Source organism: Vidua macroura, chromosome 3 (genome assembly GCF_024509145.1).
Source record: "Vidua macroura isolate BioBank_ID:100142 chromosome 3, ASM2450914v1, whole genome shotgun sequence".
NCBI lineage: Eukaryota > Metazoa > Chordata > Aves > Passeriformes > Viduidae > Vidua > Vidua macroura.
The window spans coordinates 42,150,607-42,178,367 of NC_071573.1; the positions used below are offsets into that span (position 1 = coordinate 42,150,607).

The 27,761-nt window shown below is 35.9% G+C and overlaps 1 protein-coding gene across 4 annotated transcripts in view; it reads left to right on the top strand.

Moving 5' to 3' along the window:
• SIPA1L2 (signal induced proliferation associated 1 like 2) overlaps positions 1-27,048 on the top strand; it is a 129,139-nt gene extending 102,091 nt beyond the window's left edge. The window contains exons 16-23 of one of the 4 annotated variants that reach the window (XM_053973596.1): positions 940-1,164; positions 3,084-3,237; positions 5,220-5,439; positions 12,124-12,255; positions 16,734-16,787; positions 17,749-17,872; positions 24,832-24,913; positions 25,803-27,048. In XM_053973596.1, the coding sequence (XP_053829571.1) occupies positions 940-1,164; positions 3,084-3,237; positions 5,220-5,439; positions 12,124-12,255; positions 16,734-16,787; positions 17,749-17,872; positions 24,832-24,913; positions 25,803-25,949 (1,138 nt within the window). In that variant the 3' untranslated portion in view covers positions 25,950-27,048. Of the gene's footprint in view, positions 1-939; positions 1,165-3,083; positions 3,238-5,219; positions 5,440-12,123; positions 12,256-15,172; positions 15,225-16,733; positions 16,788-17,748; positions 17,873-24,831; positions 24,914-25,802 lie in introns of those variants that run through there. The other 3 variants (XM_053973597.1, XM_053973599.1, XM_053973598.1) reach the window with 3 other exon arrangements.
• The last annotated feature ends 713 nt before the right edge of the window (positions 27,049-27,761 follow it).

Here is a 27,761-nt window from a genome sequence, read left to right on the forward strand (position 1 = left end):
AAATCTTGTTGAAAGTACACTTTTATAGCTGGTTGCCTTTATCTTCCAGTTCCCATTTTATGGTTACTTTGAAATTGAAACTTTGGTCTATGTGTTAAGGTTTTTACTCTGTAAAGGATAGAAGAAAATGGTTTGTTCTTCTTTCCCTCTGATTTTCCTGTTTTCAGTGTCAATCAGTACAAGAAAATGACCAAATAATACCTTGTATACTGATTTCCTTATATGCTTGACATGAGTGAATTTGTCTTGTATGGTTATTTTGAGAAATTTATTCTTCAAGGAAGTGTTTGCTTTAGTTTATTTGAAATAGGTTTTAGAGTCTTCACTTAAAGTATGTCTTAGTGCCTACTGGTGCTATTATTCATAATAAAAGAGGCTGCTAAAATTATGCAGAGGACTGTCTTGTTGAGCTGAAATTTACTTCTGTTAAATTTGCTGGTAATTTAATATTAGTCTGTCTGATTGAAAGGCACAGGCTAATCTTGCATCAATTGGAAAAATTATTGTGAAATGGAAAAGCACATAGATTTTATGATTAGGGAGATATTTGAGTAATTCCCTATGTAGTTCTTTATGTAAATGTGTGTGTACGTATTTACTTAAAAGTGCACAGACAAATTGAATATATATATATATATATATTTATATTGAATTTAGGCTTTTAGTTTTGATTTGCATCAGTTTGCATTGGCATTTCAGCAAGCTGAATTCCATACGTTGTTTGTTCTAGAAACTCATCACAATTCTGTTCTCAAAGAGCTTTAATGTGTACACAGTTGGTGTGTAGAAAATTATTGTGCCAATCTTGCTTCATTGATTTTAACCTTCAGAAAAACTTAACTGTGGTAATTATTGCCGCATACCGGGCGAAGCGTTTCTGATTTGTTGTTGCATAGCATATTTAATTTTTCCTTTTGTATGTTTTGTTCACTTTTCCAGTGGGTCACATCATTCAGGAAGCCCATCAACACACTGCTCTAAAAAGAGTGGCTCCCTAGATACCTCCAAAGTTTATATAGTGTCGCAGAATAGTAGTCAACAGATGTCTGAGTCGATTTCAAAATCCTACCACAGACAAGGAGCAGTGAGTAAATATGTCATTGGATGGAAAAAATCAGAAGGAAGTCCTACGCCTGAAGAATCTGAAGTTTCAGAATGCCATGAGTAAGCAGTCTGTTTTACTTTGTTGGGGGAAGAAGGGTAGTGAAAATCAATTTTAAAATAGGATAGAAAAAAATTACAGATTCTGTTTTTCCTTTAAATATTCAGGGGTTTTTTTTTCTGTAACACTGGAATAGTCCATGAGAAATGTGTTGTTCTTAGGTGGAAGAAAAAGGCTTGAACTCAAAGGAAAACATGCAGTATCTCAAATATAGAGAGATAATACTTTCATAGTGGTGCATCCATAAAAAGTAATGCTTGGATCTGCTGCTTAAAATTCCTGCTGGCTTCAAAATCATCTTAATGTCCTTGCTTTCTTTCTCTTGCTGTTTCTCAATAAATTATAGCCAGCCACTGTCTATCTCAATAAATTGACAAAATGACAGGCAGTACAGGATATAATGTAACATTTTCAAATGTTTAATTTGGATTATTCTTTGTTTAATGGGAATGGGTTATTTTTATCTAATACCTAATTTTGAATATGTGTGCGTATTTATGGCAAGAGTAATATTTTAAAATATATGCTAGAATATATATGCTATGAAATATGAATCTGAAGTTAAGCTCTTAAATTCCTAATTTTCAAAAGTAGAAGGGGTTGCTACCCTTCTGTCCTGGTTATATGTGTTCCTTAGTGTTAACATAGAGGTGATTTCGTTCCTCACCCACAATGTTTTAATTACATAAATTGTTTGATCATAGTAGTATTTAAATTATAGTGGACTATCCTCAGTGTTTCCCACAGTTTTTTTGATTTTGAAATCAATGAACTACTGAAACAATTTCTCCTTATTTTGAATGGCAGCCTTAAAATAAAATTGCATAATGAATCTGGGTATTTAGAATGAAACAATGGCAATTTAGAAAATTATCTTCAAAAGATAGTTCTGTTAAAGAACTATTAATTGAATATGACAACACTTCCTATATAAAAAAAATATTTTCAGATTTTTCCATGGCATACAGTATTGCCTCACCTCTTTCTTTCTAGGAAAACTCTCTATATCACAGAGAGGAAATATCTCTCTGAGGATAATTATGTTGAAATAAAATAGCATCTCTAATTAGCAGTGATGATGAATATCAGGTCAATTGCTGAATTTTGTGCCACTGTAGGTTATAATTCACTGAGAATTACACTTTACCATAGCAAAGCTTATTTTCTCTCTGCTGAAGACAGTCACTGATGAGGCTGCACTTGGCAGAGAGCAATGGCTTCCAGTGTGTGTTCTCTGTGAGTCGCAGTCTCTAGTTCCTTCCATTACATTCTCGAGTAAGCCTGTTAAACTCCTGTCTCTCCTTTCTCACTGGAAGGAGCTGAAAGTTAATAATTCAGTTTGACAGTCTTTTGTTGCCTGTAACTAGATTCTTATGTGCTGATAATTAAAGAAGACACCTGTTTAATTTATCTAAATAGCTTTATGAAATTGCTGATAATAAAATATACTTAAACTGGGCAATTGATTGCCAATGCACTTCAAACATTGCTGTGATGACCACAGTAATTTTGCCAGATTGTGAAGTTGGATGCAATATTGTACTATAAAATATTGATTTTTAAATTTGCTATGGAAGTAAAAGTTAAAGTATTTAATTATGAACCTTTGGAAATGTTGAAATAAATATAACTTTTGTATTGATAGAGAAGTGTGGTGTGTAAAAAAAGAGAGGCAAGATAGGAGAAATAAGGATTATGCATTTTTAAATTGTTCTTTAGTATTCCTAAACTCCATTTCTCAGTGGTGTAAGAATTTCATTTTGTACCCACAAATAGTTTCATCATAAGGGTAAAGTGATCAAAAAAATTTTCTAAACAGTGTACTGTGTCAGGAGATAATTCTAACAATTTTCACTTTGACAGAAAATTATTGCAGTCTTCAAATCCAATTTCTTGCTAAAAACATCCATTTTCTCAACAGAGTGTATGATGATATTGATGCTGTGTCTGCATCGAGTCCACTCCAAACTTCTGTCAGGAATGCTATTGTTGAAAGCCAGCAAGTCTTGTCCAAAGAAGATTTTCTGAAGTTGATGCTGCCAGACAGCCTCTCTATGGAGGAAGGGAGAAGAAAGGTTGGCTACTTTCTTTGGCTCTATGTGTTTCAGTCTTTCAGTAACCTTAGAAATGGGTTTCTGGTATGCCCAAAATTGCTATACAGAGTGCAATATTGTTTTGTACAAGCTAAGTTTATTCTATGGGGATGACCATAAGTCCCAAAATATCATTTCCCACAAGGATGGGAAATGTTATTTTGATGATTATAAAATCCAGTATTTGTTTAAGTATGTCTTTGCTTAGCTTGACCAGAGGTGAGTGTAGGTTGAGCAACTTCATTATAATTTGAAAGGTTAAAAGTGACATTTTCAAGGAAGGAGGCCCAAATTTGTACATCTTGTGTGATATTAAAACACATGAAGCCCACTTTCCTCTGCCCTGTAATAGTACCAACAATTCTGCTAGAAATCCAAGTCAGTTTCATTTAGGTATCAGTGGCAGCTGCTCAGAAAGGCATAATTGTCAGTGCTACTGGAGAGCCTGGATCTTATCTTTATAGTATGAAGACAATTGGTGATGCTTAATAGTTCACAATACATGGATAGTGATCTTAAAATTTGCTGCTCCCCAAAGTAAATGGTTCTGAATGCTATGCTTTATGTGGAATAAAGAACAAAGCAATTAAATTACTTGAGATACTTGTCACACTTCCATATTAAGTCAATGCTCTCTTAACCCACTGTGTTTATACAACAGCATAATCATCATGTCTGAACAAAAGTAACATATGGGAATCTTCTAAGTGCAGAGTTGAATTTAAAATTCAGATGATATATATTTTATAATATGAGGTATGTTAAGTGTGCATTATATATGCTTGAATTTTTGTGGGTCATGTCCTAGAGGTTTTTATGGTTTATGATTGATACAATAATTGGAGGGGCTTTGTGAAGATTCCAAGAACTGCCAGGATTTTTGGCTGCCTAAATAAGAATCAACAAAGAGAGGAGAGGTGTGGCTGAGATAAATGACTGCTATCCCCTTCCTCTCCAAGGCACCCAAACAAAAGTTAAGTAAGGAAGTGAGACCATGGGCCCTGACCCACAAGGAGCCCCAGCCACAGGAGCTGGCAGTGTACAGTCTGTGGCTGTGCCTGCATGGAGGATAGTAACCTTGAGATTTGTGAGCCAGTTACCTTTGACAGTGAAGTCAGAAATGAATTTCCTGAATATGTGAGAGTCTACACTATATTCAGTGTTTGCAAAAGCTATTTCTCTTAAGCATTTGTTTTGCATAGGGAACGTGGAATGCACAATTAATTACAAAGAAACATGTAATTGTTGTATGCAGGACAAACCAGTAAAATAATGAAGGCATTAACTGTGCTTTGTAGATGCACTGAAAACTGTGTTTGCAGTGCTAAGAAATTACTTAAAAAGTGGAATGGTCCAGCTTTACAATACAGTAGCATCTTGTTTTACTGTAGATATTTGGGTCGTGGTCGAAGTAACTTTTTGAAATGCGTAAGCAGTTTTCACTGAACCCTGTTACACTCTTTTCTAAGCCTGTTATGTGATATCCAGAGAGATGCAGAGTCTCAAGTTGTTTTTATCATCCAATGAGTTATGTGGCAGCAGATATCAGTTCAGAATGTTTAACAGTAAAGCATGGTCATTTCAAATTAAAATCAAACAGTTCTGTGTATAGTCTTGCATACATATTTGCCAGAGTTGGTAACCTTATATACATTTCTGTAAAACATTGCTGTCATAAGGCTATGAAGTTTTCATTTAACATTTCGTGATTGCTAAAACTGCACAGTATCTGATTAATTCATAGTGATATGTTCCAAAATATTGAGAGGAAGTCTGAATATTCAGTTCAGTAACTCTTTTGAGGCCCCAGTAGATCTCATAGGCGGAAGAAATCTCTGGTCTTCTGTATTGGTTCAAGAATTCCAGAGTGCCTGTCCAGAAAAACACTCCCAAGAACTGATGATGGGGATATGACTGTATGAATCACTTCAACCAGCAATACGTGTTCCTATTTTTATCTTTAGTTTTCATTTTATGGAAACCTTTCCCCACGGAGGACACTTTACCGCACCCTCTCTGATGAAAGCATATGTAGCAATCGAAGGGGATCTTCCTATGCCAGCTCTCGAAGCTCAATGATAGACCAGGCCTTGCCAAATGACATCTTGTTCAGCACTACTCCACCGTATCATAGCACACTGCCTCCCAGAATGAGCCTGACTCCTGGAATGGGAAATCTGAGAAGTAAGTCATTGTCACTGTCGTTGCTGAGTTTGGAATATTTGTAGTAAACTACAACAAATCACCAAGTATTAAGTGAGATTTTACTTTTAAAGTGAAATTAAGAAATGTCAAGTCACTGCTCTAGTTATCCTACTAAAAATATTTGGTCAGCGGTACATGCTCATGCTTGCCATTACTTCAATTCATATTTATCATGTTTTCATATTTATCATATTTGGAGACAATGGTGACTTTACTTCTCAAAGAATTTTCATGAAATCTCTGATAGGCAAAAAACCTTTGTCTGAAGATACTTTTATCATTTTATTTTCCAGTGGTGGCCTAATTAAGCCAAGCTGGCCTGCTTTTTGTTGTTTTGGGATTTTTTTTTAATTTTATGTGCACTTAAATTATTGAAATATTCACAAATATATTTGAAATATATATTCACAAATATAATTGTTTAGATAATCCTCTTAGTAACATCTTAAAAGGAAATGTGCAATAAATGTTGACTTTGACTTCTATTTCCAAATTGAATTTGCTGGTACTTTTTTTATCATATTAGTAAAACCTTTACAAATGACATTTCATTTTTAATGGCTGCAGAAGAGTAGTCTGAGGTGCTAAGCTAAAACTATTTTATGAATGTGGTTTTTTACTTGTGAAATTTTTGTGACACCTTTATTATCTGCTTAGCTTGCAATAATTCCAGGATGAGCTATGAAGTTTGTAGTAATTAAAAAAAAAAAATTGAATGAAAAGCCCAAATCTACACAGACAGATATGTATATTTAAGTTAAATATCTATATTTTTTTTACTTAATAAGAGTGAATTGTTTTTTTCAAAAATGCTGAATTTACATGCTTAGGCAGACATATAGTGGATACCTGGAGTTGACAAGCAATCTGGAAAAAAACCCCTGTTTTCTTTAGCTACTCTAATTTTACACCACAGCTGTCTGCAATTTAAAAAATGGACTCTGAAGTCCATAGTTAAGAAGCTGTGGGTGAATTTCTTGAAAGCATTTAAGGACATTTTAGGCCCATGTCCAGGGAGAATGCAGCCAGATGATTTAAAAGAAGTAGCAATAAAAAGGGCTCTGTCATTCATCATGTCCTTCAGGAACTAGTAGTCATCTCTTAACTTTGAGAAATGAGCTTTGTATACAAAACACTTTCCTAGTTAGAGTGGCCTCAGCCATGAGACCAAGTTTTGGTCACTAACCACTGGTTAATTTTAAATTGGTATCTCAGACAAGTGCCAAATTCCTGCCTCAGATGGGAATGCATGCTTGGTGTACCTTTTGCCATTCTAAAAATATTTTTCTATCAGAGTGAAACTCTTTACTATAAATTTGATCTGAGAGGATCCTATTCTTGTACGGATAGCAAATGGAGATCCATTTTCTTTCACTGGAGATTAATTCAGTGGATTTTTTTAGTCTATGAGGGAGCTGTATAGTACACTGTTAGGCATCCTGATTGTATTTTCTTTTTTTTTGTCTATGTTAGGCCTTGTTTTTTAGAGCCATTTCTTGTGTGCATAAACATGCCATGAGATCAAACCTTCAGCTTGCTTTTCTTCAGGAGATTGGCACAAGGCAATTAACTGTGTACATCCAAACTTTATGCTGCTCCTCCAGCAGTGATATTTTAGTGGATTTTGTATTAGTTCTGTCTTAGACACCTAATATTTCATTCTTGCTGCTTCTTAGATATAGAAAGTTATATATATGCATATACATAACTGGAAAAAAACCCCATGAAATCAGTATCCTGTCAATCAAAAACTGATCCAAGACAATTCATGCTGTTTTCATATGCAACCTCTATTTTCTGCTTCTGGTTCTGTGTTTTAAAAGTGCTTATCAATGCCAGCTATATAGGATATTTCGTGGTGTTTGTTTCAGGGATGATTTAATTGGTTATTTGTAATTACTCTGAAAGAAACCACATCATGGCTTGCCCACCTATGTTTCAAAAATAAGGTTAGTCAGTATCTCCATATGAGAAACAAACTTTGTCTCTTTTTAGGAAGGTTTTATGTAGTCAGTGCCTAGTAGGTATTTGCATTCTACAGCACTGATGTGAGAGGTTTATTTTTCATTTATAATTTTAACATAAGGTTGTAGTTTCAGATATCAGGATTCATATCCTGTCATAGTAATGTCTTTTGTGTATGATCTCAAAGCATTTTAATTTTACTGATATTTAATATTTATAGATATCAGTGGAAATAGCATGGTTTTGGCTGAAATCAATTTTAGAAAGGTATATTCTTGCACATTATCCAGCATGAAATACTGTGGCAGCACCAAATCTCATGAGACCCCTCTAGCAAGGAAAAGTGTGATTAATAGGTAAGCAAGGCAGCACCAAAACCAAAGAGTAATAGGTGGCCCTGAAGGCTTTCAGTTTACTGAGAAATCAGAATTATGAGACAAAATGGCCACACAAATCAAGAAACAGAAACTTCCTCTGACTGTAAGAAGAAGATGGGAAAAGTGAAGCTATAGGACTTTTTAATTATTGTTTTATCACTGGGGAAGTGACATGAAAAAAAGAGTTGCTTTCAGTAAAGCCTGAATTGCCAAGTCTGACAGTCCAGTGCTGTTGATTGCAAACAGTACACAAATGTAGAAATATTAATTTAATTTTATCTTATTTTTAATTTAAACCAGAAGGGAGAGGTAAGTTCTTACCTACCTTTGTGTAGGTAAGAACTCTGGAATTTTACCTTGGAGACATTAAGGATTCCCTGACTGAGACGGTGCTGTTCATACTGACTGATTCTAAATATAGTTGCAGGTACAAATCTATGCCCTTCTTGTAAATTCATGGCAGGTGAATGAGCAGGGAAAGAATTAAAACAATGAGAACCACTGATACTGAACTAGTGTAATAACATAAGTGGGGAACCCGGGGAGACACATGGAGACAATCTGATTTACATGTCAGGCACCGTGGTGCATTCCATCATGAAGCACAAAAATGCCCTAAGTAATAAACTGGCAGGATGTTCCTGTGCTGTGAGGAAAGGAGCAAGGTGCAGGATAGTTGCAGTGAAGAGGGTCATAAGGAAGGGAATATTTTACAGTGATATACTGACAAATTCTGAAAATTCTCAGATTATACATGGCATAGGGAAAAGGCTGCCATAAGTGCAGGAACTGTCTCTACAGCTATGGTCATAGATGAAAGTTTTATCTTCAAACTGTCTTACTACCCATGTTAGCTTCAATCCAAAAGTAAACTTGTTGATAAGAAGCAATGTTAAAATGAAGGAGCATCACTGTATATTGGTGATGTGCAATGGTAGCTGTTTGGAAATCAGTTTGTCAGCAAGCTGATAAAGACTGTTGATTAATTCACACAACCGAAGGAGAACGTGTTTGGTGTTACCTGTTCTCATACGGTGAATGGTTCACCTTATTAGAACATAAGGCTATCTTCAGTAAGAGGAGGGAAGGAAAAAGTGCTTGTCAGAAGCACATGTGCATGAGAGCCTATGAGCAGGCTGGCATCCTTGAAGCGAGGCAACCCTAGGCAATACTAAAGAAGGGAAGGGTTCAGCAGGCAGAAGTTGTTGCTTAAGAGGACTATAGAGATATAATTACTGATTACAGGAAAGAAAAACAGACATCCCACAGAGTGTGGGATTTACATTTGTGTGAGATTTGATATATTTCTTCACTTGCAGCTGCTTTGGAGAGAATTTACTTGTTAAATGACATGTCTAGTTTGAAGCAAGGAGTACTTAGCAGATAATTTTTTCATGATCTACAATCTCTGCACAAAAGTAGCAGTTGCAACTGAAGCAGGATAATTGTCTTGGAAGTAAAATAGGTTAAGTCAGGTGAATCTTCTTTCTGCATAACTAGTTACTTCTTGAATATGACTGTATGTAGGACCAATTACCACCAGTTTCATGAGCTGTGTTGGAAACTGAACTGACCACACAACTTTGGTGAAAATAGGGACTCTTGATAATGCTTTATACTTTTATGCATCAGTAATAAAAAGAAATAAAATTCCTAAGTGTAGGAAAAGACTGAAAAGACTGGAAACTACAAGATTAATAAATTTATACCAAGAGTAGTACAACAAATAAAATAATCTTTAAATCTGAAAATAACACTTCCTCAAAGGAAATTGTGTTGCTTCAAAAGTCAATATAATGCACAGTAAAGCAGTGGCCTACTAGACTAGGCATGTCCTTCTGGACACACAGAGGTAGGCATGCTTAATCACTTGCCACCTTTGCACAAATCAAAAAGGGAATGAGGCAACAGCTACTGATGTGGCAGTCCTACACAGACAGAGTAAGAGAACAGCAAGGTAAAAAGAGCAGGGAAGAAATGCAAATACAGGAGGCTAGCAGTATTTTTTCTTACCCAGAGCATTCCTGGAAAGCAAACAATATTCTCTAAAATTCAAAGGCACCAAGGCCTATATCATTAGAGCTCATGTTTGGTATTTTTATTCTTTTTCTTCTTCTCCCTCTTTTCGCTCCCCCATTGCAGAAGAACACAATTTATGTCTTGAAAATGAATTATTCTGTGGTGGCATACTCATGCCTGTTCAGTTATTCCACTTAAGAGTTTCAGCCATCAGCATGAGCACTTGCATTTTCAGAGCTATCAATATTCAAATCTCTATTCTGGCAGGCTCTGTCAGGGCTTATGCAGAACTGAATAGGATCCACCCTAAGGTGAACTGAGGTTCTCACAGAGACAATGCATAATGAAGGATGACTACTGGTGAATATATCACTCCTACACTTTAATTTGGAGAGCTGGCAGTATCGCGCTGGGAGCAGGCTTCTTTCTGACAGGTTTCACAATCAGCCTCTCGAGGCTGATCACACAAAAGCAAGGGCTGTCCCTTAGGGCCTGCCTGTTGGTCTAGAACCAAAAGCTAGCTTGCCAGTCTTTCAAATAAGGTATTCTGTCTCTTCTCCACAACAGGGATGTATGAAACATTTGTACTTCCACAAATAAGTTTCTTACCATTCCCAAGTCATACACAGAAGTTCAGAGACTGCTCTGACTCTCAGTTTTCAATGTATTTGAACAAAGGTAGCCTTAGGTAAGGCTTTATGTATGTTTATACAGAACTGAAAATAAAATCTTAGTACAGATATATGAGTAGAATATATGTTTATATTATATTTTCCATTTCATATAGCATCCACTTTTACATACTGAGAGTAGGTTTTGAGAAGGACATTTCTACAGTTTTGTCAAGCCACTTCCAAGTGTAATGTAACAATACTGCATCTTTCATAAAAGTGCAGAACAAGATAAATTCCACAGTAAACACAATTTCTACCTCTTCTGCAGGGACTTCTAATTTTTGACAGAGGATTTTAAGCCTCACTCACTTTCTTTTTCCTCTTATTTTGTATTATTTTTAAGCAAGGTTTCTCCAAAGAATAGAGCATATCATATGCTTCAATCTGTGCAGTGGAATGCTTTGTAACAGCCTACTCTCTTTGGATTTTTAGGTCAGAATCTTTAAGTCAAATGGACATTAATATCAGAACAATGACAGCATGCCATTTCCTTAAACAATAATGTGTCTTCCACTTGTATGAATGCATTTCTTCCTTCATTGTTTTTTGTGTTTGGTTTTTTCCTGGAAAAAAATACTCGTCTTAGGTATTATAGTTTAAATCACTGGAATGACTAGATGGACTTTTCCTCCTGAAATATTTGAGGAAAAATTACTATTTTGACCTTTTTGTTTCATTGGAGTGGATATGTTTGAAGCAAAAATTCTCTTTGTCTGACTATACTATGTGATGAAATTATTATATTCCATTGCTGGCTTTATGGTTAAGATGAAATGTGATTGCAAATAATATTTTTGGTTTATGATCAGTTTTACTCTGTGTGTCTATTCAGTATTCTTTTTAACATATTCACATTGATCAGAGTGAAGATTACTATGGACAAAGTAGGAACATGTAAAGATATTCAAGAAAATTATGAAAATTAGCATCTCCTCTACTAAAATGTATATTTGTAATACATTCTAGAATGTACATAACTGAAATGTTTGTTTGAACAGTCTATCATGTATACATTTTATTTAATATATGATTTGTGTACCTTTTACAGTGTGTTATGGCTCATTCTGAAATCTCACACAAGTCTTACATCCTCAGAAATACAGCTACAGATGTTAAACTAATAGGGTAATGTTTTCAATGTGAAAAGGAGACTTGGATATAGGCTAGAATTTACAAATGCATTAAAAGAAAAGCAGGTAGTTTTTTTAAATTGCTTCTGGAACAGGAATATTTTCAGTTTCAGAGTAAAACTATGCATGTAAATATCTTTCATATTGCTTCACAAATATAACTTGGTGTATCTAGCAACTTTTCTGCTCAGTGCTCAGGTTTAATATGCTATGCTTTAGAATGGATGTTGCCTACTCACACAGTGCTCATATGAAAATGTGAGGGACACGCCATGTGCAGTGGTGCCAAAAAAAATTCCCCTTAAAACTTTGCCATCTTACTTTGCCAACATTTAGAGATTGCTCCGCCCATACTGAGTATTGAACAGGAAAAGAAACACAAGGGAAATGAAGATAAGCACTTTTTGCTTATACATTTTTTACAGATCATTATAGTAGCTTCAAAATTAATTGTACATAATTGTTATAGGAAGACTAATTATTGTGTTTATTGTTTAGATGAATTCTGGTTCTCAGATGGGTCCTTATCTGATAAAGCCAAATTCAATGATCCTGGCCTGATGCCCCTGCCAGACACTGCCACAGGGCTAGACTGGTCTCACCTGGTAGATGCTGCACGAGCGTTTGAAGGTAACAGGAAAATTTGAATAAAGATCAATGTTCAGTACATAAACTTTTTTTTTTTTTTTAAATATATATTGTTTAGCCACATTTTGAATTACAAAAATCCAGTGTTTGCCTCTGTAGCCCTTTAATTCTTTTGGCAGTATCAATTCTCAGTGTGGAAGATTGTCACTGAAAACTTGGGTTCTTTATGATACTCTCTATATCCATTTTAGATGCAATTCCTCCACTTTAGTGCCTAAGTTTCTTCTGTAATCAATTGCAAGATCAGATCTTTGAAGGAGAAATTCAAAACATTTAAGTTAGATGTTTAAAATGAAACTGGGAGTAACACAGAGTTTGTTGTGTTGTGTTTATAAACTGGCATGTGTAGTCCAAATGATGTTGTGATCCCTCTCAGTTTTCATAAGCCCTTGAAGACCAGGAGAAATATACAGTATATTTTCCAGCAGCAGGATTTGGGGTGCAGGATATAGACAAGGTTTGCTTTATTAAATTATGGAACCAGATTAACCAAGAAAAAATCTCATCCACCTCTGGGAACTAAACCTACACTTAATGTCTATACAGAGAAAATAGATGTTGATTTGAGTGTTTATACAAATATACACATTTGAATGTTTGTGTTTTGTTGTTTGAGAGGTGTTTTTTTAGTGATGTCCTAAAATGTCTGACATCTATTAACTGGGGTTGCTTGCATTACTGAATGTAATCTGTAAGTAAGGATGATGTTACCACAGTCATCGTTGTATAAGATACAGGTCTTAACTTGTGAAAACTGTCTGTGAAGTTAGTGACTTGGATCTTTTTTAGCTTTTCCAAACCATGGAAGTCAGTTTTCTGATTCCTGATTCCTTCCCAAAGTGATGATTAAAGTTCACTTTGACTAAAGCTTCTCAGAATTGCTTGTTACACTAATTTAAATGGCATTGTAAAAACCTAAACCAACAGCAATGATTAGGAATTTGAAGAACTGTATTATTCCTTGACCTGATGTGCATTCATTACTATTCAATACTACTCAAACATGGCTGTGGTAGCTGGCAGGAAATACTGTGACACTGAGAATGTTGTCAGCTCTTCCTATGCATTCCTATGTTTGATTGCTTAGGGAACATCCTGCCCTTTGTTACTGACATCTTAAACTACTGAAAAAAAGGTTTGCATCAGTAAATTACTAGCTCTGTAACTTTGTACTTGAAGAATATTTTTAAATACTAATGAAAATGTTGAGTTCAGCTGAGTAAAAGATCATTTTGTACCTGCTATGCTCCTCTATTTTTAGCTTTCTTTGAATACTAATAGATTTTCATTCTTTTTACTACCTAGTATCATGATTAAAATAATTTCACTTTGGTAAGTGTTATGTAAGTGTAATTACATTTGAATTTGAGAATGAGAGGTAGAGCAATACAGCTAACCCACAGTATCCTAGGGAGGAAGGGTATTAACTTGTTGGGTTTTAATTGCAAATAACTTAGATATATCTGTAGGTAATGCTGAAGAACTGATGGTCTGAGTTGTAAGATAGAAGCTATTTATTAGATGTTTTTTGAATTATTGTAAGAATTTAAGTAGTAAATAATAATCTGTTTTTATATGAAGGACTATAATTATTTTCTGTTTAGGACTTTACAGTAGAGACATCTTTGTATATGTTAGATTATTTATACAATGTTTTGACTAAATTCACAGTGCTGCAACTAGAAACTTTTGCAAGGAATGGAATTTTTAAAACCTTATTCAACTTCATCCTATGTCTTGCAATTTGAAAGTCATTTAAAAAAGAGTAACTGATAGGCATGTCATAAAAGATCACTGGAAAGGAATGTGTTGCATATGAATTATACATATGTGCATGTGAACATTTGCTTGACAAGAAACTTCGTGCAAAGCTGAATATTTACTTCAAACTTTTTCTGAAAATCTTTTATTCCTAAGATGGTCTTCACAGTGTAATGGAGAGCTGTACATGCATTAACTCCACAAGCTTCAGAAGCTGCATCAGGGAAGGGTTTTTGCTTGAGCTGCCTCTGTGGAGGGTCAGCACCCATAAGCTGCAGCACAGTGGACCATTATTTTAACACTCTGCACTCCTTCCTTTGCAAGACATGGTTTTGACTCTGATATTTCTCCAGAGATTATATTTTGCATGCATGCTAACATCAGTCCAGTCAGTAGCAAGGGGAATCCTCCCATTTCTGTCATACATGGATAGGCTATTTCCAGGTCCCATCTCTTATTTCCTTGGGAAATGCAGAGAGATATAACCAGGGAGCAGTTCACATGATGGAAATACTCTGTTGTAATGTTTCTGTATCCATCCCTGAAGCAAGCAATAAAAAATAGATAGGACTGTATGTGACTCTATGGCAAAGGAGGGAGGGCAGTTGGGGTGAAAAAGAAGTAGTTAAAGAATCAAAAAGAAAGAAAGGATGCTCAACTGAGTAAAGATAGATATGGGAGTTTCTAGAATAAGTTGGAAAGCCAAATTTGAAAAAGGAGAAATCCCAGAAAAGACTAAGGGAAAATAAGAGAATTAATTTTTTAATTCTCTCTTTGTGTTACCCTTCCAATAGATCTTCAAGTTAGGGAAGAAGGACTGGCCTTCAACATATGTGTTATGTTGCTGATGACTTTTTAGATCTTTAGATATTTTCCATGTTTTAGGGACAAAAAAGAGAAGCATTTTTGGATGTCCATACCTGCTACTGTAATTATAAAAAACAACTGACACAAATACATATATTGAAAATTGTTGTTAATAGAACTTTGTACTATTTCTACTTCAAACTTTATTATGCTTTAAAAAAGCTCTTTAGTGTTTGATAAGTCATATTGTGAGCATTAAAAGCCTAAGACAGTCCTTCTGACGTCCCTGTTCATTAAAATTGGTGGTTTCAACTCCTGATTTTTTTTCCAGGTGATTTTTATGAATGTCTACTGGTGTCTAGATGTCTACCAATCAAAATGCGGTATTTCTTAATGCAAATTTATCTTTGCAGAAACATGTGTCCTATTATAATTAATGTTATTTTAATACTTTGATTTAAAATCTTCATAGCTAAATGTAATGCTACACATATTATAATGAGAAAGAAGTGGATCATTTAGCATGAAGGATAATTATTTTAACCAAAGTAGTGTGTTAAACTGCTAGAAAAAGAAAAAATGTCAATATTTAGTTAACATTTGGTGATTTCTAGGGCATGCATGTGTAAATCTCTTTGCTTCAATGCATATGTCAGTATATGTTTGTGGGTAGACTTTACCTTAACAATGAGAGAGTGGCTTCATGCTATACTCATTTTAGCCTTTTCTGCTTCCTGTACATCAAAATTGCCTGGAGTTTTTTCTGGCCTCTGTTAGTGGCCTGGAACAATGAAAATACAGATTCAAACTCTTAGTGGCTACAGCTGTATGACTCTTCTACTGTAAATTTAAGCATGAATTTTTGTCTCATCTTTAGTCTTGCTAAGTCAGTTGTTTAACTTTCAATATTTTTTGCAAATACTTTTCTGTGGGTGGTATCTCTTTGAAGTTTGGCAGGGACATCTCAGTTAAAAATAGGAGTTCTGAGATTTACATGTATTTTCTTCTGTTTAGTATGTACATTTTGCTTCAGTTGAATAGGAGGGGTCCCTTTAATTTGTAAGAAGCAGAACCTAGGTCTACAGCATCATACCCAGAGATACACTTAATTTTTCTTTATAAAAACTAGTTGTAATGAAAAAGTTAATAGTATGAAGGTGAAATCAGTTATCTGTGTACTTCAGAGTACTCGTTTACACTGTCTTGTTTCTGGGCTATGTACTGTGTTTGATCTGGGAAACTAAGTTTTATTTATCTGTACAAAGTAAATCTATTTATCTTAGTAGGTTTCAAATCTGCAAATGATGTCACTGATTATGTGCTTAAAATTATATTCTTACCTTACTGTCAGCACATATGGAATAGTCATGTTCATATTTGCTGAGATCCATCAGTAGTCAGAAATAAGGCTAAAAGCAGGGGAAATGTGCTGCAGTCTTTGAAATTGGACAAAATCAGACATGCAACTTTTGTTTGTTGTATTATAGAATGAATTGGTGATCTATGCTATGCTGAAGGGATTTTTAAAATCAACAAAGAGCTTTTTAATGATTTTCGTTTGGTACAACAAATTTGTCCTTCCTGTTTGAAGAGATCTAGCCTGTATTCACTGTTTGTGTCCTTCAGAGTTTGAAGGATTGTTGTCTTACATAGCCTGCCAAGTTGCCATGCTGTGTCACAATACTGGGTGTTGCTATTCGAGACGTGGGGCATGGCACTTTGTGCTTACTGTAATGCTGGTGTTGTGTAGACATGGCCTGGCAAGGCTGGGAGTGAGCGCCAGCAGAAATTGTACGGGGAACATCCCACTGCGTGCACTGCCGCAAGAGCCACAGCTGCCCCAGTGGAGATGGACTGTCTTGTTTATAGGAACATTCTAAATCTTATTACAGGTTTTGACTCAGATGAAGAATTTGGGCCGTTCTGTCATCAGACGCCGTTTCTAGGTGATGGTCGGGGATTGATGACTTTTGCCTTTTGTAAACTTTTTTTAATACCTCCTATGTTTGCACGTTTGCATGATAATGCAAGCTTTGGGCCTGGTGGGGTGGTAGAGCAAGGGGAGAAAGGGCAAGGCAGGCATGTTGTCGCCAGAATTCATACAAGCCTATAGACATGGATTTTGTTTGCAGAAATAAGCTAAATCAATCTCCACAGAATATGGATTTTGGTTGGTTGTTTTTTTGTTTGTTTGTTTGTTTTTTTTTTAAGAAGACAAAATAAATCCTAATGAATGCATCATTTACTCCTGTTCTGTGCAATGATGATCTGCATGGCATACTTCTATTATGTGGTGACTGATGTATTTTGGCAACCACACTGTATATCCATAGGTAATTGCATCTGTGCTTGTTAGATTATGTTCTAGTGAAATTCAATACAGATAATAGAGTGCTTTAGTAATACCTATAATAAAAACTCAATTGATAAAAATAGTGTGAATTTATTGGTTTTCAAGTATGCAGATTACCATCAGCTTCTGCAAATGCTTGAGACAGTAAAGCAGTATGAAATGAGCTGTGAAGATATCTGAGGAATCTGAGGGCTTTAAGTCCATGGAAAAAAATGCAAACCTTTTTGCTGAATTATTACTGTCGTTGGTTGTGGCCCTGAATTCTGTAATGGTTTTCTGCATATTTCATCAAGACCAATTTACTATTCATATCAACATTAAGTGGTCCAGACAAAACTGTCATACTGATGATAGACATAGAAAAATTGCTTTGGGGTTGCCTTTGGATGCAGGTGTGGGAAAGCCAACTAGTTGGTCCATACATCTGCTGATTATCTTCAAAGCTGAGATGTAGAAGCCTACATCCATTTCGCTAACTGAACCAGGATAATGGCTATAATATAGCCTTTTATTTTGTCCAGTTTTAGAGGTATCCTTATGTTTCTTTTTTACAGATCAGAGAGTAGCATCTTTTTGCACCTTGAATGATATGCAGCAAGCTCAGGGCTTGGAAGGAACACAGGAGTTATCTTTGGATGAGAGTCCCCCAGATGGAAAAGACTTTCTTGAGGATGTGGGGTATGTCAGAATTGAAGCATATTTCTTACAAAACTATTTTAAGGAAAGATTTTCTCTTAATGTTGCATGTCAAATTGCCTGTATGCATGTATGTCAGACTTGTTGCCTTGACTTACAATTTCTTTAATTTTGAAAAGTTTTGTTTCTTCAAATCAACTTCTCACTCACTGCAATAGGTCTGTAACACAGAGCAAGGTTACATGCAGAGTTTCAGATAATCAAATTTCTCACTGTATTCCTCCTTTACAATAAAAATTTCTGTTACATTTATTTCTATTTTCATTTTAATAGAGCTAATAACAGGAGGTCAACTCTGTAGGATGCAATAACCTGATCAGCAGCAAATGTCTCAAACCTTGGAAAAGGGTCTATCCTATCTTTGGAACTATTTGCTATTTGCAAACCAGTAGTTTTTCTTTTATGCAGAGGTGAACTAATCAAGAGAATCTATAACAGAGGACTGCAGAATTTATGCCAAACTACCCAATTCTTCAAATTCTTCCCAGTGTTGTGAGAGAACTGATTCCTTTTTTCCCCCTCCCACGACTCTCCACCTATCCTGCTCTAAGGAGTATACTTGTTAATTTAAAAATCATTCTTGTTATAGATTCAGCAGTATAATCTGTTCCACCACCACGCTTTAAAAGAAAAACACATCTTTGATTAGTTTTGCTCTTCAATTGTAGGAATGGAAGAATGGGAAATAGAGGGAAAAGTCTTCTTGCTTGTTAGACTATCACATTTTAATTTGAACCAATTTTACACAAATTAGCTTGCTTACATGGTAAAGCACATTTATTGCAATGACTTCTAAGTCCATATCTTTCCCAAGGCTAATGATCAGTAAGGATTGCAAAAGACTGTTAAAGATGTTCCCCTTTTAGCCATGGCAAACCTGTCAGATTTGTGCAATTGCATGAAGCAGCTGATTCAGCTTTGAATGTAAAGCCTGTCTTTTCACCTGCTCCCTTTTAGACACAATTACTCACATGATGGCTAATTGCATCTATAATGTATGTGGAACTGTCTCCCACAGTGCTCATTGTCATTCAGAAAACAGAAGCTATTCTCAGTATTTTTCTTCAGTCATGCATTTGATTAACCTGTGGCAATATTTTATGTGTTTTGACCTTTAAACAAAATATTTGTCTCCATTAAGCCATAGGTTTATCCTTTACTAAAAATGACACTACTGCACAGTAGACAAAAGAACTCTTTACAGCTCTTTTGGTTTTGTCGTAGGGACAAGACATTTTCATACTCATTATCCCAATCGTAGTTTCTGCTCCCTGTTCTCAGTTTGTTTTGTCTTCCTTCCCCCCCCCCGGCTGGCTGCTAGCTTGCTGCTTAGCTTACTTACTACTCTTGCTTACTACTAGCTACATGCTTTACTAGCTCTGTTTTCCTCTCTTTTTTCTCTACTTTTCGCTAGCTTACTTTTTTGCCATTTTTTTTTTTCCTTTTCCCCAGTTTCCGTTGTTCCCTTCCCCCCCTCCCCCCCCCGAAGACATCGGACCTACTCCGGGCAAGAGCTCCCCCGGGGTCTGCGAAAAAAGCTCCGTACCCTCTACAACAAAAAGAGATACAACTCAACCCCCTTAAACTAATAAAACATCTGTAGTCATCTTAAGCTATTTCTCTTATACTAAAAAGTGTTTTTTATTGTACCTTAATAAACAAGTTTTTTCCACTTCCCCTCTAAAAAAATTCCTCCTAAACCCAATAGTAAAAAAAAATTACAAAAAGTTTAGTTTCCTATAAAAAGCTCCTTTAAAAGTGTTTTCCCCTAATTTATCCTAAACCAAAACAAATAATTTGGTGGCCCGTACGGGGAGGCCCAGACAAAGTAGAAAAAACTTTATTCTAATAATATTTTCGGCTTTAACTGTTCTATAGGAATATTGGTATGTCTCTTTTTAAAGTTATGATGTCATTTAGAGTGAAAGCCTACCTCTATTTGTAGTCATTAAGGTTCTTTAAAGTTTTGATAGCTTTATAGTCCCTGAAGTTATTTTCTTATCCTGAAGTAACTCCGGTATTGTCCCTAATACGTAGCTTTTATAACAGAAGAGCACTAAACTAGTGCGACTTGGCCACCTGAATACACTTCTGCTCTAACAATAATGAAGCAGGAAGAAGTATATGAGACTGTACTCAATATAGCAAAGAAGCTTCAAACATATGCAGATACTATACATAGCCCGACTCATACCAAAATTGCAGCTGTAAAGACACAACTGCAGGAATTAGAAGGCAAAATAGAAGAAAGCCGCAAGAAACTCAGGGAAGAGATTAAGAAAGACCTCCTCCAAATCTCAACTGTACAAATTAGAGGCCCTGGCACCCAACGCAAACGTTCCCTTGTTAGGGAGAGAAGGTACACCCCACGAGCTGAGTTGTGGTTCTTCTTACGTAAGTCTAAAAAAAACATAAAGAAATAAGATAAGAAGCCTACTGCTATTCTAGCACAACAGGTGCGTAAATTAAAAGAAAGTAAGAAAAGGAAAGCAGCCCCAGTTGCCTGTAGCCGAACAACCAAGTATAATGATAACATGTCTGATCCCCTTAAAGGAACCTCCAAGACATATGCCCAAAAAAAGAAGGATAACCAAGCATAAAGAGGCCCTGCCTCTAGCCAGGTAGAGGCATAAGAAAACCGTGTTTTCTAGACAGTGTAAATCCAATAACCTAGCGCATCAGAGCCACAAAAATATAACGCTTTAGTAAATACTAGTACACAGTGTACACTAATACCATCGGGATATGTGGGGGCAGAACCTGTTTTCATTGCTGGTGTGACAGGGGGATCACAACAACTAACCCTAATAAAAGCTAAAGTAAGCCTAACTGAAAAAGAGTAGAAGAAACATCCCATTGTAACCGGCCCAAGAGCTCCATGTATTCTAAGCATAAACTTCCTCCAGAGCAACTATTACAAAAACCCAAAGAAACTCAAATAGGCCTTTAAGATTGCCGCTATAAAAGCAGAAAACATTAAGCAATTAAACACCTTACCTAGACTAACAAAAAACCCATCTACAGTAAAGCTCCTAAGAGTAGAAGAACAACAAATACCAATTGCGACCTCGACAGTGCATCGCCGGCAATATAGAACAAATCAAGATGCTGTGATCCCCATCCACAAACTAATTTGTAAGCTAGAGAGCCAAGGGGTGGTTAGCAAAACCCACTCACCCTTCAACAGCCCTATTTAGCCTGTGCGTAAATCTAAAAGAAAATAAAGATTGACTGTAGACTACCAAACATTAAATGAAGTGACTCCACCACTGAGCACTGCTGTGCCAGACATGCTAAAACTCCAATACGAACTAAAGTCCAAGGCAACACAGTAGTACGCCACTATTAACATTACTCATGCGTTTTTCTCCATTCCTCTGGCAGCAAAATGCAGGCCTCAGTTTGCCTTTATGTAAAAGAGAGTACAATACACCTAAAATCAACTACCCCAAGGGTAGAAGCACAATCCTACCATCTGCCATGGACTGATCCAGGTTACACTAAAAAAAGGTGAAGCTCCAAAACACTTACAGTATATCGATAATATTATTGTGTGGGGGAAAATGGCAGCAGAAGTGTTTGAAAAAAGAGAGAAAATAATCCAGATTCTCCTAAAAGCCGGTTTTACCATCAAGAAGAGCAAAGTCAAGAAACCTGCTCAAAAAATCCAATTCCTAAAAGTGAAGTAGCAAAATAGACAGCGTCAGATTCCTACAAATATCATCAACAAAATCACAACTATGTCCCCACCAACCAACAAAAAGGAGACACAAACTTTCTTAAGCACCATAAGCTTTTAAAAAATACACATTCCTAAATACAGTCAGATCATGAACCCTCTTTACCTGGTCACCCGCAAAAAGAACAATTTCCATTAAAGCCCTAAGCAACAACAAGCTTTTACCCAAATTAAACAAAAAATTACTCATACAGTAGCCCTTAGCCCAGTCAGGATGGGACCAGAAGTCAAGAATGTGCTCTACTCTACAGCCAGAAACCATAGTCTATCCTAAAGCCTTTAGCAAAAAATACCTAATAAGACTCAAAACCAACCGCTAAAATTTTAAAGTCAGAACTACAAAAAATCTGAAACCAACTACACCCCAACAAAAAAAGAAATTTTAACTGCCTACAAAAAAGTCCAAGCTACCTCAAAAGTAATTAATACAGAAGCACAACTCCTCCTAGCACCACGACTACCGGTGCTAGGGTAAATGTTCAGAAAAAAAGTTCCTACTACCCACCATACCACCAATGCTACATAAAACAAGTAGATTGCCCTCATCACGCAGCACACCCGTATTAGTAAACTAAATCACCCTGGGATTTTGGAAGTGATTACAAATTAGCCTAAAAGTAAAAACTTTAGTATCACAAACAAAAAACAAGAACCAATAACACAGACTAAAGCTCCACCCTACAACCAATTACCAACAAAAAAAAACACGCTATACTCTTTTCACTAACAGTTCCTGTCGCGTCGTAGGAATAAATCAGAAGTAGAAAACAGCTATATAAAACCCCACACAACAAGTCGCAAAAGCCACTAAAAAAGAAAGTAGATCAAGTCAACTTACTAAACTCAAAACCATTCAACTAACCCTAAACATTACAGAAAAAAAAATATAACCAAAACTCTACCTCTACACTAATTCATAAATGATAACCAATACTCTATAAAAATAGCTAGAAAAATAGAAAAAAGCTAACTAGCAGCGTCAGGAAAAACCAATCTAAACTGCTAAAAAATAGAAAAACATTACTACCCAAGTAGAGAAACTGCCTGTAAAAATTCGCCATATAGATGCTCATATCCCCAAAAGTAGAGCTAATAAAAAACAGCAAAACAATCAGCAAGTAAATCAAGCTACAAAAATAGAAGTATCAAAAATAGATTTAAATTGACAACACAAAAAAGAGTTGTTCCTAGCACAATAAGCCCATGATGCCTCAGGCCATCAAGGTAAAAATACCACCTATAAGTAAGCACAAAACCAAGAAGTAAATTTAACCATAAACAATATTTCTCAAGTTATCCATAACTGTAAAACGTGTACTGCCATCAAACAGACCAAGCGAGTGAAGCCCCTATGGTATGGGGGACAGTAGTCCAAGTACAAGTATAAAAAAGCCTAGCAAATTAACTACATCACACTACCACAAACACGCCAAGGCAAGCGCTACATGCTCACAATAGTAGAAACCACCACAAAATAGTTAAAAACCTACCCTGTGTCTCATGCTACAACCCATAACACCATCTTAAGCCTTAAAAAGCAGGTCCTTTAAAAGCATAGTACCCCTAAAAAGATTAAGTCAGACAATAAGACTCATTTTAAAAACAGCCTTATCAACTCCTGGGCTAGGGAACATGGCATTAAGTAAGTGTACCATATCCCCTACCATGCACCAGCTGCAGGCAAAGTAAAGAAGTACAATTGACTGTTAAAAACCACCTTAAAAGCATTGGGTGGGGGATCTTTCAAAAACTAAAAGCAACATTTAGCACAGGCCACCTGGTTAGTTAACACCCAAAGTTCCACCAATCAAGCAAATCCTACCCAGTCTAAATCCCTAAATATAGTAAACAAAAATAAAGTCCCAGTAGCACATATCAGAGGTTTGTTAGGGAGGATAATGTAGATCAATTCTGCCTCAAGTACAGACAAACCCATTCGTAAAATTGTCTTTACTCAAAAACCAAGTTATACATAGTAAATAATGCAAAAAGATAGAAAAACACAATGTGTACCTCAAAAAAACCTAATTGTAGAGTGAGACTCATATACAAACATCTCAATTTACTAAATGTTACTGCCATTGTTTATACATTAAACCACACAAACATAAGACAAAAAGAAATGTGTAAATGTCGAAAGTCAGAACAAGTAAGAATAGAAGAAAATGTGTAAGTGTAGAAAGTTTAAGCAAGTAAGAAAGAAGTTCAGTAACATGTTCACGATATAAGATAAAGGGAAGAATGTCGTAAGGACAAGACATTTTCATACTCATTATCCCAATCGTAGTTTCTGCTCCCTGTTCTCAGTTTGTTTTGTCTTCCTTCCCCCACCCCGGCTGGCTGCTAGCTTACTGCTTAGCTTACTTACTACTCTTACTTACTACTAGCTAGATACTTTACTAGCTCTGTTTTCCTCTCTTTTTTCTCTACTTTTCGCTAACTTACTTTTTTACCATTTTTTTTTTCCTTTTCCCCAGTTTCCGTTGTTCCCTTCCCCCCCCCCCCGAAAACATCAGACCTACTCCAGACAAGAGCTCCCCCGGAGTCTACAAAAAAAGCTCCATACCCTCTACAACAAAAAGAGATACAACTCAACCCCCTTAAACTAATAAAAACATCTGTAGTCATCTTAAGCTATTTCTCTTATACTAAAAAGTGTTTTTTATTGTACCTTAATAAACAAGTTTTTTCCACTTCCCCTCTAAAAAAATTCCTCCTAAACCCAATAGTAAAAAAAAAATTACAAAAAGTTTAGTTTCCTATAAAAAGCTCCTTTAAAAGTGTTTTCCCCTAATTTATCCTAAACCAAAACAGGTTTGCAGTAATTGCTGCTGCATCTTGCTTGAGATTAGTACAGTCCTTATCAGAAAGCAGCTTGTTAACCAATGTGCCTGCACGCCATGGAGCACTGAGTGTGAATTGCACTGTGAGGGTATGTGCAAGTCATTCCTAAAACATTGCTTCTTAAAATCATTGTTACTTCTGCCTGATTTGCATGAGAAGCAATGTTGTATTTCAGATATTGCAGGACTGGATTTATGTTCTACTAATAGTCTTTTACTGATGCTGGTTTTGTCTCTATTTTCCTAACTATGCCTAAACTGATTGGTTCCTTTGCTATTACTAAAAGTGTAACTCTGCTAAAGCTGGGGAGAAAATGTTTTTCACTAACTCAAAGTGAAGGCAGTGATTTACTTTACAGGGAACATGCTCCAAGTACTCTGACTGGAAAAGTAAACCAGCTGGAAGTCATCCTCCGGCAGCTACAAACTGACCTGAGAAAGGTAAGATACCACTAGCACCATAACCACTCCCCAGTTTTAGTAGTTTTATTTTTACACAGAGATCATCAAGGGCTTGAAAGAAGTAAATCAGTTAAACTAGACTGTACAGCTCAGTGGTTGATCAGCACTGAGGTACAGAAGGTCCTGTGGGAATGGTTATGTGAGGAAATTGGTCCAGGGCCATGTAGTTTATGGGTCTTTACTCCAGAACAATAGTCCTACAAATAGTCATACTCCAGAAAAAAGGAAACACTTCATTTTCCTTTATGGTACTTTGGATTTAACATAGGATACCGTCAGGGCACCATTGCTAAGTAGTTAGCACCCCAGTTTTGTCATCCTTGTTGCCTTGTGCTACCTTGGTCATGTAGCAACAACTTGATTTGTGCCTCATTTGCTGCCAAAATTTCGAGCTGGAGATATTGTCAGGATAATATAAATGAGGCTGCTTTTGATAACAAAATAATCACGTAAGGAAAAAATTTGAAATTAGATATTGTTCTTCCTTAAACATATGCTTGAAATCAACTACTTACAACCTGGGCTCTCACATATGATTTATTATAGCTAAAAGCTTCTTATGCTTTTATTATGCTTTTAATGCTTGATTTTTTTTTTTTTTTTTTTTTTTTTGTTAAATGGTGTAAACTCCTTTAATTTTTCTATTAAAGTAACATCTAGTTTTCTTTTTAGCTTGCAATATTTTCTTGGAATGAATGAAGTTGTTGGAGCATATTTGGGGAATTAACTTACAGTTAACAGTTGTGAGAATAAATTAGGGAGCTCAACAAAATATAGCAGTTATGACTTCCATAGAAATATTAACGACAAAAATAAATGTTGTCATCACAACTACTCACTTTGCTCAACTTGTATCTTTGTTAACCAGGAAAAACAGTACAAGGCAGTTCTCCAAGCAGAGGTGCAGCACCTGAGACAAGATAACATGAGACTTCAGGAAGAGTCTCAAACAGCAGCCGCTCAACTGAGGAAATTTACAGAATGGTTTTTTAATACGATAGACAAAAAATCCTAATGGCTGGGGCCCTGCAAAAGACTTATTTGAACAATGTAACAGCTGTATCTTTTGAATTAGTGGGGTAATAATTTCACTGTGTTCACAATCCATTTTAGGTGTTTCTGCTACATTTTCTGTCCAGCTTTATTCATCTGAAAAGGAGAGAGAACTGTGGCAACCCGTCTTTAAATTCATATGAAGAAAGCAGAGAATAGCAGATACTTGCTTGTGTGCAGATGAATGTAAAAAATCCTTAGTGTCATTTTAGACATTTTTAGAAGTTGCTCTGGCTGGGGCTTGCCTGAAGAGGAATATTTGGGGTTTTAGTTCCTGCATTTCAGGTGTGCTGGTGAAGATGTTAAAGCAATTTAAATTAGCTTGGGCTTCAGTATTGTAAGATAAAAAGAATAACCAGACATATACTTTAATGTTTAAAAGGTGCTCTATTTTTTTGTATGTACAGTAGTTTTATTTCCACAGTCCACATTGTCATAGCAATAAGAATGGAGGTATAGTGAATAGTCACAGAGCTGTGTTTATAAAATGTTAGCACTGATGTGTTTAACACTAGTTTGGATGCAGATACATTAGAGATTATTTATTTGCAGGAACAAATGGTGCCTGAATATAAACAATGTTCTGATTTTCTAAAAATGCACATGCCTTGTAAATGGCTCACTGGGGTTAGCCCACTGCCAGCTTCAGTTTCTTTTGTATAGTTAATGTTCAGCTAAACAGTTACGCTGCTTAACTATTGAAACCATGTATGCTGTGAGCCAGCCAATCAGTTGTACAATGCCAAATTTGTTTCTCTTTGTACAGAAGCTTTGATCAAGTGTCTTGTATTTAACACCTTTATTTAAGCTTATTTAACCTTAAATAGTTGTTTTTATAAAGTTTGTTTTATCTGCACTATGGTGAGGTCAGTTGGTTGCAAGTTGTAATATTTTGAGCTTGCCAAGACTGTACTGAGGAGTTCTAGAAAATTCTAACAATTGGATGCTGCTAGTACACAATTGATTTGTTTGTATGCTTTAGCATTTTTAACTGTTTAATTTGAAATGAACATACATCCTGCTTTTTTAATAAATGTTAAAAATCTAAACCTGAAATATTTTATCTTGTATTATCTGAAATCATTGTTACCAGTAATAGCTCGGGTTTCTGTTCAGCTCAGTCCTTCAGCTCTCCATCCAGAGACAGTTCAACCCCTCAGAGCTGCCAGGATCTCGTCACTGAGGAGGGGTTGCCACCATTATCACAGTTAATTTCTTTGGTGCATCCTGTCCTGGAGCCCAGGAGGTGGCTTCCCCAGTCTGAACAAAAGCTGTTTGGGCTGTTCATAGGCACATTAGTGGCCTAGGAGAAAAAAAATCCTGCTTTACTGACAACCATATCCTGGAGAAAATGTTCAGAAGAAGTTTAGTTTCTTCATGTTGCCTTATATGTTAGTTGTAGCAGTTAACATGCCATCTTCTTGTGCCAGCAATTGAGGATTTGATTGCAGTGTTAGCATATGTGAGATGCTTTGTGGACAGTACTGAGCTTAGGGTCTACACCAAAAAAAGGACACCTTTTCAAAATGAAATGAAGCTAATGAGCACATTTGAGTTACCCTGAGAAAAGAGTTCAAGATGATACTTTTATCCCAGTTTCCTCTTGGCTGCTGAATGCATTCAGACTAACCTATGGAAAACTGTTGAATAATTAAAAATATATTCAACTCATGCAACTAAAATTCCATGTCCATTGTTAGTGCACATTGGCTGAGAAATGCTTTATAAATTGAACAAATGTCTGTCACTGCTGTAACAATTTTTCTGAGAGACT